Consider the following 13039-nt stretch of genomic DNA (forward strand, 5'->3'; position numbering starts at 1 on the left):
CACTTTTATTCCTGACTGTAACTCAAATTGTATTTCGATTGATACAGTGATTTCAGCTGCTCTTTTAAATGTGAGTTGTGTTTCAACTAGGAGGCAATTTTGAAAGCTTTTTTGTAAGATTCCACAAACTGAACAATTTCCCAGTACATCATTAAGCCCATTACTAAAATGACAATACTCAGGCAATTTCTTTAATTCAGTTATGCTTGCTGAAATGCAGTCCCCTTCCTTTTGATTCTGCTTATGAAACCTATAGCATTCTGCAGTCAACAATTATTTTGGTTCTAAGTGTTTCTGCATTACGTTCATGATATCAGCAAAAGCTCGCTTCAGCTGGTTTGGTTGGAGCAGTCAAAATTGTAAGCAAACTGTATGCTTTTCTACCTATTACACTCAGTAATACTGGCACTCATTTCTCATTGGCTATTTTATTTGCTTCAAAATACTGTTCAATGCATTCAGTATAAATCATCCAGTTATCCATTGTGCAATCGAACATGTCTATCTTTCCAATGTAGCCAGCAACTTCTGCTTTTACTTAATTTATTATTATCACGTGCTCTTTACTGTTTATGAATCCATGAATTTCATCCATTTTCTGCCTTTTATTTAACTCAACCATCTCTCTCCCCTTCTGAAGAAACACATGCTATGCTTTTTTTTTTAAACCAGCCATTTCCCTTTCTCTTTTCTGGAAAAAAAAGATGTACTTTTTTTAAAAAAAAACTTGAATGTCTCATTTCAGCAGGTTCTGTTATGTTTTGTAACTTCAGAAACTAATCAAAAGAAAATCACATGAGCCTAGAGATACTTGTACTTAGTTTAACTTCTGTGAGGCATGTGGTGGTGTAATGACGTATGCCATTCATGTACTTTTACATAATGAATTATGTAAACAGCAAAGAATGCATCATCAGGCAATATATTTACAATATTAGTTGGGTATTACTGAAGTTTTAAATATATTACACTTCATTGGAGTTCATGCTGCCTAATTATGGTGAAGATTTGTTTCGTGCTGGCCTCTGCCAGTTAGTACATCTGTCCTTTCAGTTGATCTGACGTTTGATTTCATTTTTTTTCTGTGACATTCAGGAACAGGTGGAGATGGGATTTTAAAAGAGGTAGGATTCCCAGTGTTTGAAAATAAAGTCTGCAATCGCCCTGACTACTTGAACGGAAAGGTGAAGGACTCGGAGCTGTGTGCTGGAAATGTGGATGGAGGTTCCGACAGCTGCCAGGTATGTGAGCTCTCGTCTGGGCACAAAGTGTAGAATGGCTTCTAGTGATGGGCTACATTGACAAGAGGTTACTGTTTGAACTGGTCCCTGTTTTTAATGTTCCCGTCCCATCATCTCACTATTATCTCTGGGAACAGACACAGTGGGGGACAAGGAAGTGATAAGTTTCAGATGCAGGTCATTTGCACTACCTGCCTTGAATCCTCATGCTCTTTCACTCACTCCTGGTGAGTCAGGAGCAAAATACTGAGGATGCTCGAAATCTGAAGTAATGCAAAAAGTTCTGGTGGGGGTGCATCTGATACAAGGTCTCACTCTGAAATGGTGACATCTCTTTTTCTCGCACAGATATGGCTCAACCTGCTGTTTGTTGTTTTTTTAATGTAATTTGTGAGTTTATCCAACCAGTGCATACTGCATTACTTAATAGTTTCCATTGTTGCTGGCTTCAGATTGAGCTCTTTTTTCAGTCTTCATATAAAATTTACTAATATTCTGATATATCTTCCTTAAAATCTCCTGGATTCAGACTACCCATTAACCTTTTCTCATTATACTTGACCTACTGTATAAGACCCACTCCTAATTGAATGTATTTAATGAATTCATTTAATTCAAGTTCAAGTTTATTGACATTTAACTGTATGCATGCATACCGCCAAACAAAACAATGTTGGGGGCTTCCACAATTGATATGGAAAGGGTGCAGAGGAGATTTACAAGGATGTTGCCTGTATTGGGGAATATGCCTCATGAGAATAGGTTGAGTGAACTCTGCCTTTTCTCCTTGGAGTGACGGAGGATGAGAGGTGACCTGATAGAGGTGTATAAGATGATGAGAGGCATTGATCGTGTGGATAGTCAGAGGCTTTTTCCCAGGGCTGAAATGGTTGCCACAAGAGGGCATGTTTTTAAGGTGCTTGGAAGCAGGTACAGAGGAGATGTCAGGGGTAAGTTTTTTTACACAGAGAGTGGTGAGTGCTTGGAATAGGCTGCCAGTGACAGTGGTGGGGGCAGATATGACAGATATGATAGGGTTTTTTAAGAGACTCTTGGATACATACATGGAGCTTAGAAAAATAGAGGGCTATGGGTAATCCTAGGTAATTTCTAAAGAAAGTACATGTTCGGCACAGTGTTGTGGGCCAAAGGGCCTGTATTGTGCTGTAGGCTTTCTATCTTTCTGTTTCTAATGTTCCTCTGGACCAACGTGCACAACTCAGTACATATAACTCACACACAACATAAGGTGATATTACCACAGATAAGGTAACAAATAATAAGCTACACAATGCACATTAAGAAGTAAACACCATAACTCAACTGGTGCTTCATATGTGATAATAACCTGGCTGGTGGCAGGGAGTTCAGTAGTCTCACAGCCTGGGGGCAGAAGCTGTTTCTGAACCTAACAGTTCCCATCCTAAGGCTTCAGTACCTCTTGCCTAATGGTAGGGGGTCAAAGATATTGTGGTACAGGTGGGAGAGGTCACTGACAATGCTGAGGGCCCTGCGTGTGCTGTGCTCCTGTTAGATATCTCAGATGAGTGGAAGAGAGTCCCCGATAATTCTCTCAGCAGTCCTCACAATCCTTGGTAGGGAGTTGCAATCAGGTATCTTACAATTCCCTGACCAGGCGGTGATGTAGCTGGCCAGGACACTCTCAACAGTGCTCCTGTAAAATAGGGGTGGGGAGAGCTTGGCTTGCCTCAATATCTTCAGGAATTGGTTATCTTTCCACTTAATTCTTTAAACAGAAATATTACACATAGCTTACCAAACTACACTCTGTAATCACAGTTCTCAATGAGCGCTGCACAGTGTGGTAAGCTGGACGACTATGTGGAATAAGAAGTTATCCCCCGGAGTCCTTTATGCAAGGAGACTGACAAGAAAGGAGGGGAGGGTGGTCTCATGAAAGTGTGGGGGAATTATAGAGGTATGTCAGATTTCGTGTAGTTCCCTGATCTGCCTGACCTGCTCATCAGCCTCTCACAAGGGCCAGGCTAACCAACTGAGTTGACCACAAATAAATTAACAAATAATACAGTGCATTTACGACACAAGTTAAAATGTAACCAGTATGAACTGAGATGATGATTCCGGAGACACCGGAGAAAGTTGGCCCCAGGCTCTTCCCGACCTGGACACAACATAAAGAAGGCAAGATAGCGGCTATATTTCATGAGGAGTTTCAGGAGATTTGGTTTGTCAGCTAAAACACTTGAAAACGTCTACAATGTACCATGGAGAGCATTCTGACTGGCTGCATCACTGTCTGGTGTGGAGGTGAGGGCTACTGCGCAGGATTGAAGCAGGTTGCAGAAACTTGTAAAATTAGTTCGTTTCATCATGGGTACCAGCCTCTGTTGTATCCAATACATCTTCAAGGAGCGGTGCCTTAGAAAGGCAGCGTCCATCATTAAGGATCCCCATCATTAAGGATCTACCATCAGGAAGGAGATACAGAAGCCTGAAGGCACACACTCGGTGATTCAGGAACAGCTTCTTCCCCTCTGCCATCCGATTCCTAAATGGACATTGAACCCATGAACATTACCTGACTGCATTAGTAATTTGCATTACTTGTGTTAACTTGACTATATATTTACTATAATTCCTGTTTTTCTCTGTACTTATTTATCAGGTATTTCATCATACTGTTGCCATAAGTTAACACACTTCACAACAGATGCTGGTGGTATTAACCTTGACTCTGATTCCCATCCACCTGCCCTGAAGTTCTGTGGCTCAGGGTCCAGGTTGCTTTGTTAGATTCAGATTTACCACATGTACATCAAAACATGCAGCGAATGCATCATTTGTGTTAGCCATCAACACAGCCAGGTATTCTGGTGCCAACAGAGCATGCCTACCATGCTCAGCAGGGCAACATAGACCAGAATCTCCTGAGTGAACAAGGCCCATTCCTACCTCCCAACAACAGACACTGTCCTCTAACACCAGGACAGGCCATCATCGGCCTCCAGCCTCTAGTGGATTCAAAGACATTCGGCCTCTGACTTCAGGAAGCATATTTGGAAAATGACCCACATCCCAGTAACAGATTGCCAAAAATCAGCCAGCCCAGCACTGAACAGATCAAGATTCTCCTAGCGATTGTTGCAGGTTGATAGGGTACATTGGCCTTTAGTAGTCAGTGAACTGAGTTCAAATCCGTTGCAGCTCTCTAAAACCCTGGTTAAGCCACACTGGATGTATTGTGTTCTGTTCTGGTCAGCTCTTTATAGGAAGGATGTGGAAGCTTTAGGGAGGGTGCAGAGAAGATTTACCAGGATGCTACAGGGTATGTCTTACGATGATAAGCTGAGCAAAATGGGGCTTTTTTCTGTGAAGTCAAGGAGGTCATAAGACATGGAAGTAGAATTAAGCCATTCAGCTCATTGAGTCTGCTCCCAGATTCCATCACAGCTGATCCCAGATTCCACTCAACCTCATATCCTTTGATGCTCAGACCAATCAGGAAACTATCAACTTCTGCCTTAACAATACCCATGGATTTGGCCTCCATCGCAGTCTGTGCCAGAGCATTGCGCTCTGTGGCTAAAAAAAAATCCTCCTTACTTCCATTCTAAAAGGTCACCCCTCAATTCTAAGGCTGTGCCCTCTAGTTCTGAATACCCCCACCACAGTAAACATCCTCTCCACATCCATCCTATCTAGTCCTTTCAACATTCAGTAGGTTTCAATGAGATTACTCCCACATTCTTCTAAATTCCAGTGAGTACGGGCCCAAAGCTGCCAAATGCTCTTCAGATGCTAGCCCCTTCACCCCCAGAATGATCTTTGTGAACCTCCTCTGGACTCTCTCCAATGACAACACATCATTTCTAAGATATGGGACCCAAAACTGTTGACAATACTCCAAAAGTGGCTTGACTAGTGTCTTATCTCCTTGCTTTTATATTCTATTCCTCTTGAAATAAATACCAACATTGAATTTGGCTTCTTTACCACAGACTCAACCTGTAAATGAACCTTTTGGGAGTCTTGCACGAGGACTCCTAAGTTCCCTTACACCTCTGAAGTTTGAACCTTCTCCACATTTACATAATGGTTCGCACTATTCCTTTTTCCAAAATGCATTATCATACATTTCCCAACACTGTATTCCACTTTTTTGCCCTTTCTTCCAATTTGCCTAAGTCCTGCTTCAATTGCAATGCTTCCTCACCACTATCTACCCCTCCACCTATCTTCGTATCATCCACAAACTTTGCCACAAAGTGATCAATTCCATTATCCAATTCACTGACAAACAATGATTAGTTTGAAAAGTAATGGTTTTCAATACTGACCCTTGAGGAACACCACTAGTCACTGGCAACAAACTGGAAAAGCCCCCTTTATTCCCACTTGCTGCCTCTTGCCTGTCAGCCATTCCTCTGTTCATGCCAGTATCTTTCCTGTAACACCATAGGATTTTATCTTGTTATGCAGGTTCATGTGAGGAACCTTATCAAATGCCTTCTGAAAATCCAATTAAATGTCATTTACTGCTTCTCCTTTGTCCATCCTGCTTGTTACAGATTTGTCAGGCAAGATTTCCCTGACTTTGAAATCATGCTGACTTTAACTTATTTTATCATTAGTCTCAGCCTTAATAATAGACTCCAACACTTTCCCAACCACTGAGGTTAGGCTAACTAGCCTATAATTTCCTTTCTTTTGCCTTCCACCTTCTTAAAGAGTGGAGTGACATTTGCAATTTTCCACTCCTCCGGGACCATGCTAGAATCAAGTGATTATTGAAAGATCATGACCAATACATCTGTTACCTCTTCAGCAACCTCTCTCAGGACTCTGGGATGTAATCCATCTGGCCCAGGTGACCTTGAGACCTTTGAGTTTGCTTAACACTTTGTAATAGCAATGGCACTCACTCCAGCTCCCTGACACTCATGGACTTTTGGCACACTGCTAGTGTCTTCCACAGCGATGACAAATGCAAAGTGAGTTCAGCTGCCGTTTTTTTTGCCCCCCATTACTACCTCACCAGAGTTATTTTCCAGTGGTCCAATATCAACTCTCACCTCCCTTTTACTCTTTATATAACTGAAATAAAATTTAGTATCCTGTTTTATATTATTGACTAGTTTGCCTTCATATTTCAACTTTTCCCTTTTTTTAGTTGCCTTTTTTTAGGTTTTAAAAGATTCCCAATCATTTAACTTCCCACTCACTTTTGCTACCCTATATATGCTCTTTCCTTGACTTTTATGCAGTCTTTAACTTCCCTTGTCAGCCACAGTTGCCTATCCCTGTCATTTGAGAACAACTTCTGTGGGACATACCTATCCTGTGCCTTGAGAACTATTCCCAGAAACTTCAGCCCTCTCTGCCGTGCCATCATCCCCACCAGTATCCCCCACCAATCCACCTGGGCAAGCTCCTCTCTCATGCCTCTGGAATTCCCTTTATTCCATTGTGATACTGATACATGTGACTTGTGCTTCTCCCTATCAGACTGCAGTATGAATTCAATCATATCATGATTACTGTCTCCTGAGGGTTCCTTTACATTAAGCTCCCTGATAAGATCTAGGTTATTACACCCAATCTAAGATAGTCTTTCCCCAGGTCAACTCAACCACTGCTGCTCTAAAAAGGCATTCAACAAATTCCCTCTCTTGCAATCTGACACCAACCTGATTTTCCCAATCCCTTTGCATCTTAAAGTCCCCCATTACAATTGTGATATTACCCTTTTTTCATGGCTTTTCCAGCTTCCTTTGTAATCTCAACCCCACCCCCCATCTTGTTTACTATTTGGAGGCCTATATATGATACCCATAATGGATTTTTAACCCTTACAGTTTACCCTCCATCCAGAAAGATACAACATTCTCTGTCCCTATGTCACCTTTCTTAAGATGTAATTCCATGTCTTACCAATAGAGCCACACCACTGCCTATGCCTTCCTGCCTGTCCTATTGATACATCCTTTGATGTGAAGCTCCCAACTATGGCCTTCTTCAAGTCAAGTCAAGTCAACTTTTATTGTCATTTCGACCATAACTGCTGGTACAGTGCATAGTAAAAATGAGACAACGGTTTTCAGGACCATGGTTTACATGACACAGTACAAAAAACTAGACTGAACTACGTAATAAAAAAAACACAGAGAAAGCTATACTAGACTACAGACCCACACTGGACTGCATAAAGTGCACAAAAACAGTGCAGGCTTTACAATAAATAATAAACAGGACAGTAGGGCAAGGTGTCAGTCCAGGCTTCGGGTATTGAGGAGTCATAGCTTGGGGGAAGAAACTGTTATATAGTCTGGTCGTGAGAGCCTGAATGCTTTGGAGCCTTTTCCCAGATGGCAGGAGGGAGAAGAGATTGTATGAGGAGTGCATGGGGTCCTTCATAATACTGTTTCCTTTCAGCCACAGCTCAGTGATGCCTAAAATGTCATTTAAATACTGCACCTTCAGTCCTGCATTCTTCACCCTTTTGAATTTTGCCTCTGTGGTACAATTTAACCCTTTGCTCTGTCTACATTTGTACTATTACATTGTCCTTCCTTACATTCATGTTGCACTCATCATCTCCTTGTAAACCTACTGGCTCATTCTCAGTTCTACCATACTGGTTCTCATCCCCCTGCTCTAGTAAAGAGCTCTAGTAAATCTACCTGCAAAAATATTGGTCCCCCTCGGATTCAAGTGCAACCCGTCCCTTTTGTACAGGTCCCACCTGCCCCAGAAGAGGCCCCAGTTATCCAGAAATCTGTCTCCCGGCCCCCATTTCAATTCATCTGTCATGCATTTATCTGACACCTCATTCTATTCCTATCCTCACTGTCATGTGGCACCGGCAGCAATCCTGAGGCTACTACCCTTGAGGTCCTGCTTCTCAGCTTCCTTCCTAACTCCCTGCATTCTGTTTTCAGGACTTCCTCCCTATTTCTACCTATGTCGTTGGTACCAATATGTACCATGACTTCCAGCTGCTGACCCTCCCTTTTCAGGATATTACGGACGTGTCCAGAAAATTAACAGACCCTGGCACTGGGGAGGCAAAGTACCATTTGCATTTCTTTTTCGTGTCCACAGAATCACCTCTGTCCTCCTGACTATAGAGTCCCCTATTACTGCTGCTATCCTCTTCAGTTCCCTACCCTTCTGAGCCACAGGGTCAGACTCAGTGCCAGAGGCGCAGCCGCAGTTGCTTCCACAGGTTGGTCATCGCCCACAACAGTACTCAAAATGGAGTACTTATTGTTGAGGGGGATGGCCACAGTCTGGAGTTCCCCCTTCCCTCTTCTTCCAGTCACCCATTTATCTGTCTCTGTAGCTCCTGTCTGTCACCCCTTTGCTTTTCCTAACGAGCCAAAGGTCATCGAGCTGCAGCTCCAGTTGTTTAACACGAGGATGAAAAGCAATTTGATCGAGGTGTACAAGATGATAAGAGGCATGGGGAGAGTGGATTGGCAGAGACTCTTTCCCTGGGTGGAAACGGCTGATACGAGGGGATATAACTTTCAGATGAATTGGAGGAAAATATAAGGGCGGGGATGTCAGGGTAAATTCTTTACACAGAGTGGTGAGTGAACAGAGTGCCCTGTCAGGAGTGGTGTTAGACATATATTAGGGACATTTTTTTAAAAAACTTAGTTAGGCACATGGATGATAGAAAAATGGAGGGTTATGTAGGAGGGAAGGGTTACATTTATCCTAGAGTATGTATAAATGTCGGCACAACATTGTAGGTTGAAGGGCCTGTACTCTGCTGTAGTGTTCTATGTTCTGTGACAGGTAAAACACTTATCAGCTGAAGGATTCCAGCCATGGGGCATGGGGTAAGGGGTTTAGGACTGAGAGGAGGAGAAATTCCTGCAGAGAACTGTGGAGGAAAAATTGCTGAGTGCATTTGAGGAGGAGAAAGATCACTTGTTACAAAAGGCAACAGGGGTTTATAATTAATTTAAACAGGCAAGGTATAGAAAGATATTAACCTTGTGCAGGGATGTGGGATTATTTACCAGCTGTTCCTGAGTTACCAACACCTACTACATACAAGCAAGATCTCATGGTATTTTAAACTCAGAAGTCTGATATACAAACATACATTCATTCCGAGAAACAACAGAACAATTCTCATTCTCTCAATCTCTCAATCTCCCTCCCTTTCCATTTTTAGTCATTGTGGTGGTCATTTGTACTTTTAGTCATACATCAAAGGGCAATACAGCATGGATCAGACCCAGTCAATGCTGACCACCCAGCAACCCCATATCCCTCAAAGCTCTGACCCTCCATGTACCTGTCCAAGTACTTCGTAAATTCCTGCCTCAACCACTTCCTCTAGCAGCTTACTTCATATACTCATTTAAAAAAAAATAAGAGGGCTGTGCGGTAGGGAAATTCTAGGCAGTTTCTAGAGTAGGTTACATGGTCGGCACAACATTGTGGGCCGAAGGGCCTGTAGTGTGCTGTAGATTTCTATGTTCCAGCTTCTCTGTGGAAGAAGTTGCCCCTCAGATCCCTTTTAAATCTTTAAAATCTCATGCTAAATCCATGCCCCTCAGTTTTGGTCTCCCATACCCTGGCAAAGACTTATGATCCATGTCTTATAATTTTAAGCATTTCTATAAGGTCACCCTTTATTCTCCTAGGTTCCAAGGAATGAAGACCTGGTCTGACCAGCCTCTCCCTATAACTCAGGCTATCAAGTTCTGACAATATCCTCATAAATCTTCTCTGCACGCTATTGACGCCATTCATTAGAAGGTGACCATATCAAGTGACATCTGTACACTTTCTGACCTATTGTCAAAATTATCTGCAGGCCAGTCATTACCCAAAGTTTGGCCTGTAGGTGGCAAAAGGGTTAGCTTGGACATTGTTTCTGTATGACTCAATTACACTATGGTTACAGAGTGAGAGGGTTCTCAACTGATTGCTCGGCCATTAGAGTCATAGAACACAACAGCACAGAAACCGGCCCCACAACCTAACTAGTCCACGCTGAACTACTATTCTGCCTAGTCACATCAAGTTTCACCAGGACCACAGCCCTCCATACACCCTCTCATCCATGCATCTATCCAAATTTCTCTTAAATGTTGAAATTGACCCCGCATCCACCAGTTGCGTTGGCAGCTCATTCCACACTCCCACCACCCTCTGAGTAAATTAGTTCCCTCTCAGGTTCCCCTTAAATTTTTCACCCTTAACCTGTGACCTCTAGTTCTAGTCTCACCCAACCTCAGTGGAGCCAGATTGGAACCCTATCCGGCAATACCCTTCTAAATTTTCACTGTACTCTTTCAACCTTATTGATATTAAGATTGAAGTTCAATCTTTCAATCTTAATCTGCTTTTTATGAATGAGGTTAGATCTGTGTTGCCCTATCAGTTCATGCCTCAACCTCAGTCTGTTTGCATTTACCCCATCTATACCCCTCATAATTTTGTATACCACTATCAAATCTCCTCTCATTCTCCTATACTCCAGGGATTAAAGTCCTAATATTCCCCTATAACTTGATCCTCAAATCCTGACAACTCCTTCTTCTTGGGCCCTTAGCTCCCAGTGGAGCAAAGGCGACGGATGTCTTCCCATCTCCATCGTCCTCTGCTCCGAGCTAGTTTCTTGACGATGGACCTGAAATGTTCCCATTGTATAATTTCAGCTTCTATGTCTCTTCTCCATGTGTTCTTTGAACATTTATCTCTTTCCCTGGGGATTCTGCCTAGTGATGTTGTTGGTTGGCTTCCTCAGGGTGTGGCGAACCCATCTCCATTTCCTTTTGCGTGTTTGTATTTCAATGGATTGATGGTTGGTGTTTTGCCACAGTGTCTGGTTGGTTACTGTCAGTCCATCTGATGATTAGGATCTTTCTCGGGCACTGGTGGGTGAAAGCCTACAGCTTTCATAGTGTCTTCTTTGTTGTTCTCCGGGTCTTGGAGCCAGATTGGAACCCTATCCGGCAATACCCTTCTAAATTTTCACTGTACTCTTTCAACCTTATTGATATTAAGATTGAAGTTCAATCTTTCAATCTTAATCTGCTTTTTATGAATGAGGTTAGATCTGTGTTGCCCTATCAGTTCATGCCTCAATTGTGGTGTTTTCTAGGGAGACAGTGGAGGTCCTTTGGTCTGCCCAAATGCCCAGGGCAAATACATCCTCCAAGGAGTGACATCATGGGGACTCGGCTGCGCAGTGGCGATGAAGCCAGGAGTTTATGTTCGGACATCTTTTTTCATTAACTGGATTTCAACTATCATGAGGGAAGATCAGGCCTGATGCAGCAGTGTATAATCAGTATGTGTTCAATCGGGTCATGAGATTCTAACCTGTGAAATGTTAAATTCTTTTATTCTCATATGTTTGGCTTTTACTTCACCAGGAGGACTTTAGGCAGTCCCTTGACACCATGAGGTTAACACTCGAGATGGATGGGGTGGCGGGGTGTGCAGATGTATCTGTTTAATCTTGAGTATTGATGTGATCTGGCGTAGTCAGCTGATTAAAAACGACAGGTTTGACTCAAACTCTTCATTATTCATTGTCTTTAATAAGAAAAAATAAACTTGTATGAATGGATTCTGAATGGCCAAAGTAGTTGTGGTAGCATCCATCAAATGACTGAATGTTCAATGGTATAGATAGGGAATTAATGGGGTGCACATGCACACATCGAACCTGGAGTCTGGTTTCTGGAGAAGAAGTGAATATTAATCTTCTTATGTAACTACCACATCTACATAACTGCACACGTAAATTGTTCTCTCCTCTCTTATGAAATGGCAAATAAAAAGTGCACTAACAAAACTGACTTCCAGCGACTAGTGTTTCCCTGAAGAGGCAGAGCTGAGAACTGACTGTGCTTGCTTGTCCCGTTTAAATGTAAAAAAAATATACAAGTTTGTAGTGTGGGTCTGGAGCCATGACCTCCTGTAACTTATAAAGTGGCCACTGAATGTATGTTCATGGTCTTCTGCTGCTGTGGCCCATCCATTTCAAGGTTCAACATATTTGGAGATGCTCTTCCGCCCATCGCTGTTTGTAACGTGTGGTGCCATGAATGAGTGTCACCTCCCTGTCAGCTTGAACTAGTTTGGTCATTCTCTCTAACCTCTCTCATTTTCACCCACAGAACTGCTGCTCACTGGATGCTTTTTGTTTCTCTCATAATTTTCTGGTAGTTCTTGCTGTCAGCATTATTAATGACTGGCAACACGAGTGAATCTGCAGATGCTGGAAATAAATAAAAACACAAAATGCTGGCAGAACTCAGCAGGCCAGACAGCATCTATGGGAGGAGGTAGTGACGATGTTTCGGGCCAAAACCCTTCATCAGGAGTGAAGTAACATGGGATGATGTAGAGAGCTAGGAAGTGATAGGCTGAAGGAAAATGAGCTGGGGGAAGGTGGAGAATTATGGGAAATAAAAGAGAAAGAAAGATTGGGCTGGGGGGAGATTATAGTGAGGGGGAATAAAAGAGAGAAAGAGAACCAGACTAAAATTATAGATAGGGATGGGGTAAGAGGGGGCAGGGGTATCAACGGAGGTCTGTGAGTTAAATGTTCATGCTGGCAGGTAGGAGTCTACCTAGGGATACCTGCCCCCACACTTCTTCCCTCACCACCATCCTAGGCCCTAGACAGTCCTTTCAGGTGAGCCACCACTTCACCTGCGAGTCAACTGGGGTGATATATTGTATCCGGTGCTGCTAATGTGGCCATTTATACATTGGGGAGACCTGCTGCAGACTGGGAGATCGATTCGCTAAACACCGAGTCTCGGTCCTCCAGCGGT

General features: G+C 42.8%; 1 protein-coding gene across 1 annotated transcript in view; it reads left to right on the forward strand.

Moving 5' to 3' along the window:
• plg (plasminogen) overlaps positions 1-12591 on the forward strand; it is a 97948-nt gene extending 85357 nt beyond the window's left edge. The window contains exons 17-18 of the mRNA XM_059985266.1: positions 1096-1241; positions 11353-12591. Of these exons, the coding sequence (XP_059841249.1) occupies positions 1096-1241; positions 11353-11523 (317 nt within the window). The 3' untranslated portion in view covers positions 11524-12591. The remainder of the gene's footprint in view (positions 1-1095; positions 1242-11352) is intronic.
• The last annotated feature ends 448 nt before the right edge of the window (positions 12592-13039 follow it).

The sequence above is a fragment of the Hypanus sabinus genome, chromosome 12 (assembly GCF_030144855.1).
Source record: "Hypanus sabinus isolate sHypSab1 chromosome 12, sHypSab1.hap1, whole genome shotgun sequence".
In the NCBI taxonomy this organism is placed as follows: domain Eukaryota; kingdom Metazoa; phylum Chordata; class Chondrichthyes; order Myliobatiformes; family Dasyatidae; genus Hypanus; species Hypanus sabinus.